General features: G+C 36.4%; 1 protein-coding gene across 4 annotated transcripts in view; it reads right to left on the bottom strand.

Moving 5' to 3' along the window:
* The window catches only part of COP1 (COP1 E3 ubiquitin ligase), a 244,292-nt gene that overhangs the window by 169,192 nt on the left and 55,499 nt on the right, over window positions 1-19,601 (bottom strand). For all 4 annotated transcript variants that reach the window (XM_044267354.1, XM_044267355.1, XM_044267357.1 and 1 more), the window contains exons 7-8: window positions 10,780-10,839; window positions 9,184-9,260 (exon numbers count right to left, since the gene is read on the bottom strand). In XM_044267354.1, the coding sequence (XP_044123289.1) occupies window positions 9,184-9,260; window positions 10,780-10,839 (137 nt within the window). The remainder of the gene's footprint in view (window positions 1-9,183; window positions 9,261-10,779; window positions 10,840-19,601) is intronic.

Genomic DNA, 19,601 nt, shown 5'->3' with positions numbered 1-19,601 from the left:
AAAAATATGTATTATCATATTTAATCAGTGAAGACAGGTATTATCCTTATTTTACAAATGAGAAAACTGAGGTATACAAAAGTTAATAAACTTGCCTAAGATCAAAATGCTGATAAGTTGTAGAACTGAAATTTGAACCCAGGCCGTGTAATTCCAGAATTTTTAAGGAAGACTGCCAAAATGACATACATTTTCTCTTCTCAAATATCACTGCCCTCCCATTTTTGAACTAAAGTTTCTCTCTTCTCTTCAATGTTTCATTTTCAACTCTATGATGACTTCCAAAACTCTTTCACCTCCCAAGGCTTAATGAGTTCCAAAGTAAGGATGCCTCCATTATAATACTGTGTTATGCCACTAATCATGTGATACTGGGCAAACTTCTTCATCTCTAGAATAAAAGCCCCTCATATGTACAATGAAGAGGATAAAAAAACCGTATTGCACAGCATCTTTCTGAAGGTTATATGAGATAGCACGTGTAAATTTCAAAACCATACCTCATACACAGATATCACTATGATAGTTACAACTTTTATAAATAAATACAGTTCTCTAAGACAGTAATAACTTCTTGATTTTGATGCAAAATCTAATTGAAAATTACCAGGAAATCTTTTCTAATACACTCTCAGACTATTTACAAAGAGATAGTACTATTACTCATCTTCATATTTGAAAGAACTTCATCATGATATTTTACAACAAACTTTGTGAAAATAAACACTGCTGACTCCAAAGGCCTTTTTAGCAATACGTAGTTCGGCTTTTAAAAATATTGGGCTCAAAAAGATTACATAAAACTTCAATTCCTAAAACCTAAAACTAAAAATCACATACTTTTGTGACTTATTTGAAAGTAAAACTTGCCCTGACAGAACTGTTATCATTTCACTATGAACATTCATGTTTCAATGCTAAATTTTTTTTTTAAGATTTATTTATTTATTTGAGAGAGAGAGAGATCACAAGTAGACGGAGAGGCAGGCAGAGAGAGAGAGAGAGGAAAGCAGGCTCCCTGCTGAGCAGAGAGCCCGATGTGGGACTCGATCCCGGAACCCTGAGATCATGACCTGAGCCGAAGGCAGCGGCCTAACCCACTGAGCCACCCAGGCTCCCCTCAATGCTAAAATATTAATGTGCCTGATTATGTGAAATGGTCTCTTATTCTTCCATCAGTAACATATAATAATTATGGAGCAGTGGGTGGGAGACAGAGAGAACACTAAATACTCAAACACTTCTGACTCCAAAGGTTTCAAAAAATGTGATAGGAACCTATGTATCTTACAGCTTAGATTTACGTGAGAAATGCAACTTCAGTAGTAAAAATACTGGATTCCAGATTACATATCTATGGCCTCTAGGAAAAAGAAGAAATTCAGTTTGTTTTTAAAAAAACAGATGTTACTACAGTATTTCAGAACTCCAGAAAAATGCTCCCCAATACCCTTATTAATTGTCCTTTTTAAATTATACATGGTTAGGAAGGGTTGTATTTACACAGTGCATATGGGGACTATATGAACCTAATATTTATACTGCCTTTTAAAATGTCTGTAACTCCATAATTATTCCTAAAGTTGAAAAAGAAAAGCAAAAGGGCAACCTATTTTAAAGTTTTCTTTATAAAAACAGTTTACTTACTGCTGGCAGATATAAAAAGCAAGTATGACGAAAAATGTCTGAAAGACAGAATAGGTCTAAATCTATTGCTTGCTGCCTCTGGAATTCTCCTTGGTAGAATTAAAAAAAAAAAAAAAAAGATTAAGCTCTAAAGAATAAGACTGATGAGACTGATCGGCCTCCAAAACTAGTGAAAGTCGCAGTTTGTTAGGCTAAGTGCAATGTTTAAACCACTTTATATTCTACTACCACTTTCTAGTAAGGGGAAATAGTTCAAAATTTAGTTATAATTCACACAGGAGATATTTTTAATTATCAAATGATACAGAAAACACAAATGTTAGTGTTACAAAAGCCCAGTTTTCTGAAATAACCTTAGAAAAGGCTTTTAAGGCAAAGAAAGCAGGAAAAAGAATTCCAAAAACTTAAGATTCAAAGGTAGAGGGGCTGAAGAACAGGTAAAATATGCTAGATCTTGCATAAGTGAAAGACCGTAAACAGCAGAAACAAAAAATGGTACTAGCACTTAAAATTTTATGCTTTATTCAGTTACCCTTATAACTAAAACAGGGTTACCAGGTGTTCTGACAATTTTCCCAACCTCCCCCATCCCAGACCTCCCACAATCAAGGTATACCTAAAATAATCAAAGAGGTGAAAAGTTTCCTATATGACTAACCTGACAAGACAAAAAGAGGATCTAATCACAGTCTATCAATAAAATCAACAAGAAATGGTTGGTATATATCAATCAATACTCAGCTTCCCATCCAAAGCTTTATTTTAACTTCCCTGACTCTCTCAAGTCCAGAAATTTGATTTCAGGTATTTTGTTTTGTTTTGTTTTGTATTCAGGTGTTTTTAAGATATTATAGAAAAATACATAACTTCACATAGTTGAGAGTAAAACAGAAATCTTTATCTTATCCTCTCCAAAAGGTGAAATAAGCTAAAGATATAAAACATTAGTATTAAATATTTGAGCTTTCTTTAATGAAAAAACTTGTATCTGATTTAAAGGTTTACTCTAGACACATCTCAGTAATACAGACATATTCACTACCTACTAAACCAATGTTTACATATTTTTAAAGTATGATTCCCCCAAACTTGCATTTAAATCTCTGGGATCCACCACCAAACTAATGATGAAATTTGGAGGTAGGGTTCAAAAATCTTCATTACAAACAAGAGTCTTAGTTAAAACTTATACACACTGGAATTTGGCCTATTCACACCTTAGATTTCAGAACTGAAATACACTGTTATCACCATTAAGTGATGACAAATTATACTTTATAACAAGAACTCAAAAGTGCTTTTAAAAAAATCCTGAAATGCCTACAAATCAAATATAAATACCGCAACTTCAGAGTTAAAAGCCTTTTGATTATTTTAATTTTTGGAATCAAAGTATTATTCACATATTCTAAGCAGAAAAATTCATTTGCCAGCATAACATATTTTTCATCCTAAAGCTATGTAACCATGAGAGTAGGATTCTAGGGGCTATCATATTCACAACTGTATATCCAGTCCCTATAAGAAGGGACTGTTAAACATGTCTTATATGCCCTCCAAAGCTGGCTGAGTGATTGAAGAATAAACTCTTCAGACATTCTTTTCTTTTTTTAAATATTTTATTTATTTATTTGACAGACAGAGATCAGAAGTAGGCAGAGAGGCAGCCAGAGAGAGAGGGGAGAAACAGGCCCCCTGCTAACATCATGACCTGAGCAGAAGGCGGAGGCTTAACCTACTGCGCCACCCAGGCACCCACTCTTCAGACATTCTAAATAAAGAAACTGCAAAGTTTCAGAAAAGATTTTCATAACTTGCTAGTTCTCTACTACCTATCAATTTAATGAGAAATTGCAGATGTGGGACACCTAGGTGGCTCAGTCTGTTAAGCACCTGCGTTTGGCTTGGGTCATGATCCCAGAGTCCTGGGATCGAGCCCCACATCAGGCTTCTTACTCAGTAGGGAGACTGCTTCTCCCTATGCCACTCCCCTGCTTATGAGCTAGGTGTCTCTCTCTCTCTCAGAAAAATAAATGAATAAAATCTTTAAAGAAAGAAAGAAACTGCAGGTGTATGAAGAGTACTGCTATATTAATTGACAAGGAAGTTTTTCTGCATTTTGTTTCTTTTTGTTTTAGCTCAAGTTGAAAATTCTGTACGATTTTCAACGTCCTCCATCTCCTATGACTTTAATTTCAACTCCTTTGCACAATACAGCACCTAGGTGAGGCAAGTAACTCCTCAGTACTCCCAACAATTAAACAATCAACTACTGGTTTTACTATGGCTCCCACACCATATATAAACATCACTAAAACACAGCAACACATCATTTATGTTCAAAAGTCCTTGATCCAAGTATAGCAGAGATTTGTTAAGATTCACCTAATCTGGGGCGCCTGGGTAGCTCGGTGGGTTAAGCCTGTGCCTTCAGCCAGGGCATGATATCCTGGGATCGAGCCCCGCATCTGGCTCTCTGCTCAGCAGGGAGTCTGCTTCCCCCCCTCTCTCTGCCTGCCTCTCTGCCTACTTGTGATGTTTCTCTCTCTTTCTCTCTGTCACATAAATAAATAAAATCTTTTAAAAAAGAAAAAAGATCCACCTAATTTTGGAGATACGAACAAAGTGTCAGCCTGTGTGTGGAGAATTTCCTGTATTGTTACAATTTCCCTCTTGAATAAAGGAAATATAGACTAAATAAAACCTCTTTAGGTTTATGTAGGAAGATTTGTTTAAAATAGATAACTACAGACATACCTGTAAGGATTAGAGTTAGACTTGACCACAAAAACATTTCAATTCCTGGGGTGCCTAGGTGGCTCAGCTGATTAAGCCTCTGGGTCATGGGATCAAGCCCTGCGTTGAGCTCTGCGCTCAGAACAGAGTCTCCTTAAGATTCTCTCCCTCTACCTTTCCCTCTGCCCCTCCCCACACTGGTCAGCTTTCTAAATAAATAAATAAAATCTTTTAAAATTTTTCAATTCCTGGGGCACCTGGGTGGCTCAGTCGTTAAGCCTCTGCCTTCAGCTCAGGTCATGAGTCCAAGATTCTGGGATCAAGCCCTGCATCAGGCTCCCTGCTCTACCGGAAACCTGCTTCTCCTCTCCCACTCTCCCTGCTTGTGCTCCCTCTCTCACTGTCTCTCTGTCAAATAAATAAATAAAATCTTTAAAAAAAAAAAAGAAAGAAAGAAAGAAAATTTCGATTCCTGTATTTTTAAAAAAGTTTTCTCCCCAAGTAAAATAAAGCAACTGAACTAATAATAAATGCCAAAAGTACCAAGAACTTAAGCATTAATATCTGAAGAAAGATCCATTAACACCAGGTCATAAACCAGCCAAAGACATAATATACAAGAATTAAGAATGGGGTGGGGGGGAGCACCTGAGTGGCACAGTCAGTTAAGCATTTGACTCTTGGTTTTGGTTGAGGTCCTGATTTCAGGGCCATCCAAAACCACCACCCACCACCACACATTTTTTTTCTTTTTATGACTGTAGATAAATATAATTGCATAAGTAAACATAATTGTTCACTGACACAGTTGAGCTAAAGAAGAATTTCATAATCTAGTCCACACCCATTATGAAATACCAAATTCCTTGAATTTCATTAGTTTACTCAAATTATAAAATACACATATTCACAAAGTATTAACTCACAATGCTATGAATATATTCTTAATAATAAATAATTTTAACATTGATAAAGTGACCCTTTGCTTTTCCTTCCTATTATGACTACATTTTGATTCAACTGGACCTTTGTCAATAGAAACACAAATTAAAGGTAAGTCTCAAAAACATCTGTTAAAAGTAGTTAAATAAAAGCAAAAGTGTCTTCCATAAAGTCTTACCTCCTTTTTATTTATAAACCTCCCTCTTCTACACCACAGACAGCCTTAACAATTCAAATTCTAAACTTATTAAATATGTCTTTCAAAAAATTAATTAAATTCATGATCAACATAAAGTTTCTTATGGGAAATGCCTGGGTGGCTCAGTCAGTTAAGCATCTGCCTTCAGCTCAGGTCATGATCCCAGGGTCCTGGGATCAAGCTCCACAGCGGGTTCTCTACTCAGCGGGGAGCCTGCTTCCCCTTCTCTCTCTGTCTGCCTCTCTGCTTACTTGTGATCTCTGTCAAATAAATAAATAAGATCTTAAAAAAAAAAAAAAAGCAAATTTAAATCCTAATCTGTATAAATGCTCATATAAAAATTAAGGAGCATAAGAAAAACTAAAGTCACAGAATTACAGTGAACTATGGGAAATATACAAAACTAGTACACACCAACAGAAGCAGGAACAAAATAAATACATTTTGTTTTAAGTGTTTAATTCTATCGCCTCCTTCGTTTCTCCCCTTCAGTCTTTAGGGAAATGGTATATCAAAAAAGAACAGAGAAGAGTTTACCCTTGGTTGGATTCTTGGGCAGTGGGGGCAGGGGAGGGTCACTTTGGGAAGGGAGAACTATGTAAGAGATGAACCCGAATCTCCAGGCAAAAGGAACAAGGTATAAGTAAAGGTATTTTAACATCCTGTTTCAGGAGTTAATTCCAAAGCACATAAAAAGATACAGAAGGCCATGCAAAAGAGCTGAATCTAAACCAACTTACATGCAGTGTAAAGCCACTGAAAGTTTTTAAGCAGGAAAGAAAAATGATCAGATTTCTGGCAATACACTGCAAGAGGATAGTTAAAAAGCCATTGCTAGACTCTATGTGATACAGAGGGTCTAAACAGCAGGAAAAGAATACATACTATATGAAAATTAGAACTAATCATGGTATACAGAAGATAGAATCCTAGGGAGAGTAGAGTTAGAGAAAACAGTTACATGTCTTTTGTTTTTCTTCTCATTTAAATATGTAATCTAATCATTAACTTAGAATCTACATAAGGAATTCAATGACCAGACATATAAAGAGGTCCTCATTACAGAATAACTGAAATAACAAAAAGCAAAACTGTCTTACATTTAAATAATCAAGTTAATAATTATGGGGGAACAAAGTTACTATGACTGGAACTACATACTATTTCTTAAAAATAAAGAAAAATAAAATATTGATAGTATAACGTAACATGTTTAATTTCACATCTTAATCTTAAGGGTCATTTCCTAAGAGTCCTTTAGGGCTACATCGGTTTTCCCAAGTGTCTCTCTCAAACCTTGATATTCAAATTACTTGTTCCACGAAAATATCAAAATACTTTTTAAGTCCTATGTTTGCCTGTTTTCATTTTTTCAACTACCAAGTTAACTCAGCCAGAACCTTATCTGACAACAGCTTTGCATAGGATTTTAGCAGTTCTCTGACAAAGTTTTCATAGACTTTAAGAAATCCTGAATCTTTTGTAAGATCTGTTGCTTTTAAAAAAAAAAGAATTCATTTGACAGAGAGAGAAAGAGGGAGAGACCAGGCAGAGCACACACTGAGCAGAGAGCCCAATGACAGACTTGATCTCAGGACCCTGGGATTATAACCTGAGCCAAAGGCAGACCCTTAACCAATTGAGCCACTCAGATACCCTTGCTTATTTTATTTTATAATCAACCGTTTCTCATCTCTTCCTTCAGTAAAATCCTAATCTAAGACATGATCTCCTCTCTTCTAGACTCTATTTGCTTCCTAACTTTTACCACACTTCTAGCGGCAGAGGGTTGGAATACAGTCTCTTCTCTATCCCCCACATGGGTACCCCAATAAACATTTTAAAATCTAAATCAGATCCTGCTCAAAACTCTCCCATGATTTTTCTTTTTTAAAGATTTATTTAGTTTTGGGGAAATGGGGCAGAAGGAGAGGGAGAAAGAGTCTTAAACTGACTCTGCCCTCAGGGCAGTCTGACTAAGGGCTCACTCTAATGACCCTGAGATTATAACCTGAGTAGAACCCAAGAGTGGGACACTCAATTGACTATAGATCCTGGGGGCCCTTTCTATAATATTTACACTTCATTCATCAGTCAGCTTAAATGTTAACTCCCAGAGAAGCCTGAGTATGCAAAATGACTGGAACTACATGCTATTTCCAGTCCTAATATGCCCTGATCTTTTTAGTAAACCCCTAATGTGTTTAATTTTTCTTCTTAATGTACTATTACATACTTTATACTACTACTACTACATCATATATTTATCTCCCCAAGCCTCACACAGACACCTCCTAAAAGGTAAGCTCCATTAAGGGTAGGGACTATGCCAGCTATATTCCAACAAATACAATAGTGCCTAGCCCATATCAGAGTCATTCAATAAATAGAGCCAGTTAAATTAATATAATACTATATTGTCACATGTTACTAAAACCCACCAGTGAGAGACTGAATAACAAAAACCTGGACAAACAGAACGAAATGCTACCATTAAACAAGAGAGAGGACAATGGCAACTGTCAGTGAATATTTTGTGAGATGACAATTTTTGCTTACCTGCATACACTCACATAGGATTCCACTGACAAAGATTCCATGTATTTCAGAAAGTGAGCATTAACTTAAAGGTAACAATATCCCACAGACTGAGTCATTCCCAAGTGTTTTAAAGAAAACAAAATATAAAGGAAAAAAGTTGAATTACACGGCTAATATGACTCTAGAATCCACTAGAACTCACAAGGATTCTCCATAAATGGTTAATGAGGAAAATATCAAACACCCAGGAACCTTCATTAACTAGAAGGTCCCCTGTGCCCCTCTCTCCACAGATCATACCAAGCTAGATCCACCACAGTCTTCCTAAACTGACACAGGTTTTGAAGGCTACTGTAATTACTTGTAGTGGCACTGAACTGCCTAAGAATTCACATCTTATTCTAAAACTAGTTGAAAAGAGTCCACTGAGCCATTATCCTAAATGGATTAGCAAGATAAAAACATGTAAAACTGCTCTTACTTTGAACACTTCAAGCAGAAAGTTCAAATTCCAATTTTAGGTAGAATATATTTCATGAACTAGAACTTCAGAGCTAAAAGAACCATGGACATTTACTGTACTTCACAAATACTTAATGAACAAGGCCAGTCATTACTGCTACTCTAAAACACAAGGAAACAATCACAAGCAAGACAAATACAATCCCTGTTCTAACAGAGCATATAGAAGAGAACACAAATTAAGAGCACAGAGTAATGAAGAAAATACCCAAGTTTTTAAGGGAAAAGCCCAAGGTTTTACTTTATCAAATTTCTCCCTAATATTACCTACCATTTTTCATCTTCTCAAATTATAGACTTTTAAGGTCATTTGCTTTTAACTCACAAGATATTTAAAGCTACTATTATTTCAAGAAATTCACCAAACTTTTAATCCAACAGTGAATTCACAGTATTACAATATTCTGCTGTTCGTGGCATGCAAATTCAAAGCATTAAGGAAACAGATGGGCCATCTGAATCTCATTTCTAGACCATGACCAAAAGCAATTTCTCAGGGGTTTTGTACATTACATGGAAAAATTCCCCAAGGACTAGTACCATATGTTCATTTTGCAACATAAATCCTAAGTAATTACAAGTTTGAAGCTTTGTACCTGTGTGATGGAGAGGGAGCTTCAAATTGAGGTACTGTGCTATCCTCACTGACAGGAGAGTACAAGCCGCTCATTTCCTGAAAACACAATTATTTGAGTTATAGTGGACACTCCAAACTTAGAAGATATGTAAAGTCAGATAAGTGAGATATACTACATTCCCTTCCAATCCTAGATTTTTATCAGTCACATTTTTCTCAACATCCCTATTTCTCAAGGCTTCCTCTCCTCGGAGCACAAAAGCAAGATATATAAAAGTTTAAAGACAACTTTTTCTATGGTACACATTCTTAAAGAACTAGAAACTCTTTAATAAATATTGTTCATCACTAAGGAAGCCACCAAATGCAGAAAAAGACAAATGTAAATATTTGAAATGAGATGTACTATATTGTACAATAAGCTAATCATTAATCCAAGAGAGAACCCATTGATAAATATTAAGATAACTATGAGAGTACGGTACGTGAAGCATTAGGTTCAGCTCTCTGAAGTCCAGACAAACAGGGTATGTGTTTACTTTAAAAACATCCTCTGAAAGCATTAAGTAACAGTCATCCTGATTCATATATTACCATTTTAAAATAATGACTTAGGGCTCTCTGCTCAGCAGGGACCCTGCTTCCTCCTCTTTCTTTGCCTGCCTCTCTGCCTACCTGTGATCTCTGTCAAATAAATAAATAAAATCTTTAAATAAAATAAAATAATGACTTAAAGTCTAACACACTACCTCAGAGGGAGAAGTCTCTTAATCAACCATTATTGCATAAATTATGCACCTCTGAATCAAACCAACAACCTGGCCTTTTTTATGTGCTATTCTGATCAATGGGAAAGCAGAAATTTTAAAATGCCACTAAAGATACGTAATCAGGTAGAATTACGTCTGTTTAATCCAAGCTCAGTTCAGTAACACAGCCAACATGGGACATAAGCATAGTAGTAAGAAGTTAAGAATGTCACATGGGATAATGAATTTCCACAAAATATTAAACTTAAGATCATTTTACATGTCTACATATCAGCAAAAAAAGTTACAACATGTGAACAATTTAAAACACACACTAAATTTAAATGAAGCTCAGAATATCACAATATAATAGCCTATGAACCTCCAAGAGATCTTCCTATTGATTTCCATAAGTAAATTATATTATACTATAAATGCCTGGATTATTATTCACGTGTTTTCATAACTCTTTGTGAATTAACCTTAGCACAGTAGATACATAAAAAATTAATTACTTAGTAAAAGAATTGTGACATTGTAATTTTAATGATAATCAAGGGTTTTGTGGGAGTTAGTTTTAAGTTACTATGATACCATACCAAGAAAATTAAATGATTTTTTTCAATCTACCCAAGAATAATTATGGCAATAAAGCAGTGAAAACAAATTTAGAATACATTTTATCATAAAGTGTTCAGAACGCTTTTTCTAAAGAAATGCACTCTGAATTAAAATTTAAGTAACATCTGTTACATTTTATATAGTGGAAACAAATCCCATAAATTCAATGCAGTAATTTAAAGGGAAAGTGACAATTTCATGAAACTGAAAATTGCTAGAGATGTGAGAAATTCCTGATTTCTTACTTCCACTCTTTTAATATCCTCTTCCAAAACACTCAGCTCCTTCTGGATCTGTTCCAATTGCTGCAGACAAAATAGAGAAGGGGGATAAAAAGCTTAAACCAAATCACACTGGCATCACCGTGATCATAAAATAACTTTACACCTGGAAAATAATTTCTAGAAAATTGGACAGTAACAACAGACTGCAGGGATGAAAAACTGCAGACAAAAAGAGCTGCAAGGTCTATGTTAAGAAATACAGAGAAACCTAATGACTTTATTCATTATTCAGATAAAAATGGTCAACAAAACTGACACTGTGACTTAATAAAAATAGGAAACATACAACAACTTTCCAATTAGCTCATTTGGTAGCAATTAATGTCAGCTATTAACTCCATTTTAAAATAGAAATTAGTTTCACAGAGGTTAAATCCCACTAGCCAAAAGCAATCACAAGTTAACATCTTTTTTTTTTTTTTTAAGATTTTATTTATTTATTTGACAGAGAGAGATTACAAGTAGGCAGAGAGGCAGGCAGAGAGAGAGAGAGGAGGAAGTAGGCTCCCTGCAGAGCAGAGAGCCCGATGCGGGACTCGATCCCAGGACCCTGAGATCATGACCTGAGCCGAAGGCAGCGGCTTAACCCACTGAGCCACCCAGGCGCCCCACAAGTTAACATCTTAACATTTGTCTCTTGAGCATGTTTTAAGACATGTTTAAGATAATGCTTCATCTGGGGCACCTGGGTGGCTCAGTCAGTTAAGCATCTGCCTTCCGCTCAGGTCATGATCCTAAGATCCCAGGATCAAGCCCATATCCCCCATATCAGGCTCGCTACACAGCAGGGAGTCTGCTTCTCACCCTCCCTTTAACCCTCTTCCTGCTTTTGCACACAATCTCCTTCAAGCAAGCTTGCTCTTCTCTGTCAAATAAATAAAATCTTAAAAAAAAAAAATAATGCTTTGTCTTTGATATCTTATCTACGTGCATCATAACATTTTCCTACGACACTAAAATGCAAACATTTTAATTGCTGAATCATATCCAACAATCTATTTTAAAGATTTTATTTATTTACTTATTTATTTTTAGATTTTACTTATTTATTTGACAGAGATCACAAATAGGCAGAGAGGCAGGCAGAGAGAGAGAGAGAGGGAAGCAGGTTCCCTACTGAGCAAAGAACCCGATGTGGGGTTCCATCCCAGGACCCTGAAATCATGACCCAAGCTGAAGGCAGAGACAACCCACCGAGCCACCCAGGTGCCCCTCAACAATGTATTTAACCATTATCATCTTACTAGAGATTTAAGTTGTTGCCTGAGTAATTCTGGAACATAAGGCTGCATTTCAGTTTTTATTAAAAGATTATTAAAAATGAAGTTATTCGGGACACCTGGGTGGCTCAGTGGGTTAAAGTCTCTGCCTTCAGGGGCGCCTGGGTGGCTCAGTGGGTTGAGCCGCTGCCTTTGGCTCAAGTCATGATCTCAGGGTCCTGGGATCGAGCCCCACATTGGGCTCTCTGCTCAGCAGGGAGCCTGCTTCCCTCTCTGTCTCCCTGCCTCTCTGCCTACTTGTGATCTCTCTCTGTCAAGTAAATAAATAAAATCTTTAAAAAATAAATAAATAAATAAAAATAAAGTCTCTGCCTTCAGCCCAGGTCATGATCCCAGGGTCCTGGGATTGAGCCCAACATGGGGCTCTCTGCTCAGCAGGAAGCCTGCTTCCTCCTCTTTCTCTGCCTGCCTCTCTGCCTACTTGTGATCTCTCTGTCAAATAAATAAATAAAATCTTCAAAAAAAAATAATTTTTTTTAAAAAAAAACGAAGTTATTCAACCAAAAACAGAGTTAGGAAAGCTTCACTATTTGAAATGGCTTCCCAGAAACACTACACAAATTTAAATTTCTATCACCAGTATCTATAAGTGGCTGTCTTAATCTAAACCAAATACATCGAACCAATTTTTAAAGTGTAAAATAACAATTATGAATACTTGTGTAATATTTATCATAAGATGTGCCATAGGTACCATGACACATTAGGAAAAAGCACAGAAAGGTTAGGTGAATTGACCAAGATCATACAGCATCTAAGTAGCAGAAATGGTATTCAAATTATGGCAGTCCCTCTGCTCCAGAATTCCTGCTGTTACTCATTATGCTATAGTACTTCTTGAAAACAGTACCTCATTATTTAACTTTTCATTTCTTTCATAACCAGAAAGGGTAAACAGACTTTTTTTTTTTAAAAATACTTTATTTTATTTATTTGACAGAGAGAGATCACAAGTAGGTAGAGAGGCAGGCAGACAGAGAGAGAGAGAGAGGAGGAAGCAGGCTCCCTGCTGAGCAGACAGCCCGATGCAGGACTCGATCCCAGGACCCTGAGATCATGACCTGAGCCGAAGGCAGCGGCTTAACCCACTGAGCCACCCAGGCGCCCCGGTAAACAGACTTTTAAGGTTTATTAACATTAGCACCTTCTCTTCTATGACAATCCATACATAATTGATAATACAATTGGTAACTTCTTAATGCAAATATTTACCAGTGCTAAGCATTTTACTAAGCAGTGGGAAGAACAGGATTTAGAAAACTATAGTCCTAGGGGCATGTGCACCCCAATGTTTATAGCAGCAATGTCCACTAGCCAATCTATGGAAAGAGCCCAGATGTCCATGGATAAAGAAGACACACACACATATACACACTCACACACACTGAAATATTATGCAACCATTTAAAAAAAAATCTTGCCATCTTAAACAATGTGGATGGAACTAGAGGGTAGTATGTTAAGCTAAATAAGTCAATCAGGGAAAGACAATTATCATACGATCTCATTGATATGAAGTATTTTAGGAACAAGACAGAGGGTCACAGGGGAAGAGAGGGAAAAATGAAATAAGATGAAACCAGAGAGGAAGACAAACCATAAGAAACTCTTAATCTCAGGAAACTGAGGGCTGCTGGAGGGAAGGGGAGTGGGAGAGATAGGGTGGCTGGGTGATGGACATGGGGGAGGGTATGTGCTATATCCGGTGCTATGAATTGTGTAAGACTGATGAATCACGGACCTATACCTCTAAAACAAATAATACATTATATGTTAATTTAAAAAAAGAAAGAAAGAAAAGAAAACTATAGCCCTTGCCCTGATGGAACTCAGTCCAGGGAAGAGAACCAACAAGTAAGCCAACAACTGAAATATCATAGTAAATATTATGATGATGGCATGCATACAGAATTTCAGGTAAGACTGCTTCTAACCTAGATGGAAAACGAGGGAAGAGGAGAGAGGCAACTAGATAAGTGAAGTTAGATCTGAAAGTAAATGAAATGAAAGTAAATTAGCCTTGAAGGACTTACAGAATTTTGCTAGGGAAAACCATGAGGAAAGAGAATAAACAGGATAAAAAATAATACACTAAAGACATATAAGCTAAGAGAAAGGAGAATAATAAATCTAAAGCTATGATAATTAAATCATCCAATGTCACCAGTACAGTCAGCAGAAATGAGAAATAAATAAACAAATAAATAAAAAGCAAGATGGTAGGGAGAACACCAATGTTTTAAGAGATGGGCAAAGAAAGAAAGAGCAGTTCTCCATTAACTATCAAGAAGTACAAAATGGTAGCCACAAAACCAAAAGACAACACAGCATACTATTATAGAAACCATGGACAAATGGGGGGAGAGTGTAAAAAAAGTAATTAGCATTGTCAAATGCTTTCAACTCTTACATCCAGCTTAATAAACTATTCTGCACCCTAAAATTTTTCACACCATATTCCCACTTTAACCAAAACCTTGCTCTCCCTCAAAGACACAGTCTGTCTCTGAACTCTTTCAAATAAAATCTGATCAACTGATAAATACTCTCACATTCCATGTCCATTTCCAAAAAGTAGTCTTCCACCCCAAACCACTCTGATCTGGCTCAATCCAAGCAGTGAAATCACTCTCCTGATCTTAGCCATCTACAAAACATACCAGTCATTTCCTACCATCACTGACACCCCTTGTCTTTTGCCTTTCGGTTCATGCATATTTTCAACACCAGCGATCCTAATCTCTAACTCAGAAAAGCATCCCATGGTCACCAATTAACCTTTTTCATCAATTACCTTGAAATGCTCCATTCTTCAAATCCTTATTTAAACAAATGCTTAGAGTCTTTAATATGACTGTTTTAAAAAATACATTTAAAGGAAAGATAAAATCAACATTTATAATATCAACATCCAGAGATAGCCAATATCACTGGTGTGATACATAATACATAATTAAGATCGTATTAATAATTTCATTCCAGTTTTGAGCTTGAAACACCAGAGAAAAATTTCCAATATCACCTGAAATCCCAAAACAGTAAACTCTAATGCCCTATTCTCTGAGGATAATGCCCCACACTCTTAGTACCCCCAAAGCTTATGGTGGACAACACATCTACTATTATACATGGATGTTGCTTTACATGAGGTAAACTTATTTTTTTGAAAATAATTTTATTGACAATCAAAAATCCAGGGAACATAAAAATAAAAATACTATAAGATCTAAAAAATAAAGGATAAAACTAGTAAGATATAAATGCTTCCCTAAGATAGATAGAGAACATAAGATGACGCAATGTACCTATGTAAAAAAGTCTGGAAAAGTATCAAGACAAAAAAAAATTTGTTAAAGTTTAGAGAAATGGAAATCACTTAGCACATACTAAATTTGAGGCATTTGTATTTAATGAGATTCTAAGGGTGTTTGGCTAAGTATTAGGGCACTGTGATAACTGTGATTTATAATAAAAAATATATAATTGGTTTTCATTCAGCTCCTGTCCACAGCTCCTAAAACCCTTGATGTTAAGTTTCCGTCCACTTAATGACATGCCTGGTGGCTAAGGGCTCCTGCAGAAGCCCAAATGAGGGCTGGTTACCAAGGGAACCAACCATACAGGTTGGTGAACACATGGAGGTGCTGAGAGGGTAGCACACCTTGACAGTGCATGGAAGTTCTACATCCCTTCTCATATACCTTGCTCTGTGCATCTCTTCCATCTAGCTGTTCCTGGGATGTATATTCTTTTATAATGAAGTGGAATCCCAGCAAGTAACTGTTTTCCTGAGTTTGGTAAGCCATTCTAGGAAATTATCAAACCCAAAGAGGAGGTCATAGAAACCTCCAATTTATAGTCAGTCCAAAGAACAGGTGACAAGGTGGACTTGCACTTAGCATCTGAAGTGGCATCAGCCTTGTAAGACTGAGCCATTAACCTGTGGACTCTGAGGCAAACACCAGGTAGAAAAGTATCAGAATTGAACTGAACTGGGGGACACTCACTTGGTGTCCACACAGAACTAAAGAATTGCTTAGTGCAAAAATCACTCACACAGGGGCGCCTGGGTGGTTCAGAGGGTTGGGCCTCTGCCTTTGGCTCAGGTCATGGTCTCAGGGTCCTGGGATCGAGCCCCGCATCGCTGAGCCCTGCTCAGCGGGAAGCCTGCTTCCCCCCTCTCTCTGCCCGCCTCTCTGCCTACTCTATCCATCAAATAAATAAACTGAATAAATACATTTTTTAAAAATCACTCACACATCTGGTGGCCAGAAGTGTAAGAGCAGAGTGATGAATATAAGGGAAGCAAGTCATTTCAGGCACCAAGGCAAGACATGATAGTACTAAAAAAGAGAAGAAAGACAAAGGCGAACAATTTAAAGGAAGTGGAAAGAAGAATTAATCTAAATTCACCCTTCAAACATGTTTCATAACTGCGAGCAGCAGCATCTAGAATAAAAGCATGAATCGGAGTCCAAAAATGTTTTGGATATACAAAGATGAACTATCAGTATCTGAATGAATACTGATCATTACTTGGGAATAATAACCAAAACCACCCTAGACCATATCCTCAGGAGTTTGGGGGTTACTAAAAATAATAATAAATACACATGATGGAGAAATGCTTGAAGCTCAACCCTTAGCCTATATTAATAGCAAGGCCATTCCCAACACAGCATGATGTGCCAAAACCCAGAGAAAATTTTAAAAACATTCAAATTTAAAAAATAAAGTTTCAGGGGCACCTGAATGGCTCTGCCAATTGAGCATCTGACTCTTGATTTTGGCTCAGGTCATGATCTCAGGGTCAGAGACTGAGCCCTGCATCATGCTGTATACTCAGCATGGAGCTTGCTTAAGATTCTCTCTCTCTCACCCTTTGCCCCTTTCCCTGCTTGCAAGGAAAGGCTACACACTCACTCTCTCTCTAAATTTAAAAAAAAAAAAAAGAAAAGAAAAAGTGAAGTTTCAGAATCCCAGAAGACTAAAATGTAAAAGAATTTGAAAATAAGAAGCCCCCTTTTATTGACATTTACTTTGCTGCACACAGGTATCACTGATACTTATTTATCTGACCTGTGCTCATGATTTGAGAAAAATATTAAACTTAGTGTGTGAATTTTGTTTTTTAAAAGCTAATACAATTAGGGATGCCTGAGTGGCTCAGTCAGTTAAGCGTCTGCCTTCAGTTCAAGTAGTGACCCCAGGGTCCTGGGATTGGGCTTATGTTAGGGCTCCCTGTTCGGTGGGGAATGAGCTTCTTCCTCTCCCTCTGCCTCTCCCCCCACTCTGCTCTCTCTCAAATGCATGCACTCTTTCAAATAAATAAATAAAATATTTTAAAAATTTTTAAAAATATAAGCCTATATAATTAGGATAAATTGTAGCTACCAAGACTATTTCAATCATCTGACATATTCAAATCTGAACAAAAGAATACTGGTATACTTTCAGAAAAATGAGTTAAAAAAAAAGAGAGTAGCAAAATTTAACATATATATGAAAACAATAATGAGATATCCCTGTATATCTATTAGAGAATTCAAAACCCAGAACAATGACAACACCCAATGCTGACAAGAATGTGCAGCCACAGGAACTCTCACTTATTCCTGGCAAGAAAGAAGAACAGAACAACCACTTTGGAAGACAATTTGGCAATTTCTTTTAAAAGTAAACATAATTTTAGCATATGACTCAGTAATTATACTCCTCGGTATATACCTAAAGGAGCTGAAAACGTGTGTCTATACTAAACCATATGTATAGGAGCTTTATTCATAATTACTAACTTGGAAGCAACCCAGGTGCCCTTCAGTAGGAAAAGGGTAAACAGTATTACATCCAGACAATGGAATATTATTTAGTGCTAAAAAGAAATGGGCTCTAAAAACTTAAGAAGACATGGATGAAACTTAAATGCATATTATTAAGTGAAACAATGTGAAAGGCTACATACTGTAAAATTCCCAATCCTACGATATTCTGGAAAAGGCAAAACCAAAGAAACAGTAAGAATCAGTGACTGCCAGGGCTTGGAGAGAGGGAACAGAATGAATAGGTGGAGCACAGAAGAATTTAAGGGCATTGAGAATACTCTATGACACTATAATGATGAATACATGTCATTAAACAGTTCTCCAAACCCACAGAATGTACAAAAGTGTACGTGTACAAGAGTGAATCCCAAAGTAAACTACAGACTTTGGGTGATTATTATCATGTGGGTTCATGAGTTATAACAAGTGTATCCTCTCATGAGGGATGCTGCTAATGGTGGAGGTTTTGCACATGTGAGGGCAAGGAGTACATGGGAAATCTCTGTACCCTCTTCTCACTTTTGCTATGAACTGAAAACTTCTGTTAAAAAAAAAAAAGAAGTCTTTAAATATATATACACATACATACAGATACAGATACATTCATTCTACGAGTTACTACCAAAAGCCAAGCTCATTTAGCCATATGAAGTACAAACTAAAAAGTCTTACCATACCACTACCCCATAAACATAGACATATTTGTAACACCTAAATTCTGTAATGTCAGGCAGGCTTAATTATAAGCTTTATTCAGTCTTCCGAGCATAACTTTTTTTTAAGTTGAGAAGAAAGCACAGAACAAGCAAGACTAAAAGGAAGGAAGGAAGGAAGGAAAAAACTGGACTACAGGTGACACAATGAGATGGCTTATTTAAAAGCAAATGTAAGTAGAAGTCAACAATACTGTGATAAGTTATAAATATAATGTAATATCTACAGTAACCCCTAAAAATCTATAAAGAAATGTACTCAAAACCACTATAAATAAGTAAAAGTGAAACTCTAAAAAACATTCAAGTAACCCATAAGAAAACAAAACAAAAAAAAACAGAAAACATGAAACAAATAATAAAATGGTAGGCTCAAGCCATAATATTTATATTAAATGTAATAATTATCACATTAAATTATTACATTAAGTGTAAAATATTAGGGCTGAATCTGGCAGAGTGAATAAAAAAAATTTCTGCTGTCTAGAAGAAACTCACCTCAAATATAATTATTCAGTAATTCACCTAACAAGGAAACAAAACCTAGTAAAAATGCAGAAAATTGGGGCGCCTGGGTGGCTCAGTGGTTAAGCCGCTGCCTTCGGCTCAGGTCATGATCTCAGGGTCCTGGGATCGAGCCCCGCATCGGGCTCTCTGCTCGGCAGGGAGCCTGCTTCCTCCTCTCTCTCTGCCTGCCTCTCTGCCTGCTTGTGATCTCTCTCTGTCAGATAAATAAATGAAATCTTTAAAAAAATTTTTTAAAAAAATGCAGAAAATTTTCATGATACATTTAAAAATTTTATATGGCAGCACACAACTGCAGAAAGCACATTCTTTTTCAACACAAATATTTCAAAATTTAACTAACCACCAGGTGACAGTGCAAATATATTCAAAGGAAAAAAGCACAAAGTATTTTCTGACAACATAATTAAAACAGAAATCAACAACAGAAAGACTATAAGAAA

Source organism: Neovison vison, chromosome 10, assembly GCF_020171115.1.
Source record: "Neovison vison isolate M4711 chromosome 10, ASM_NN_V1, whole genome shotgun sequence".
In the NCBI taxonomy this organism is placed as follows: domain Eukaryota; kingdom Metazoa; phylum Chordata; class Mammalia; order Carnivora; family Mustelidae; genus Neogale; species Neogale vison.
Note: the sequence above shows the minus strand (reverse complement) of the source record. Positions and strands in the feature narration are given on the sequence as shown.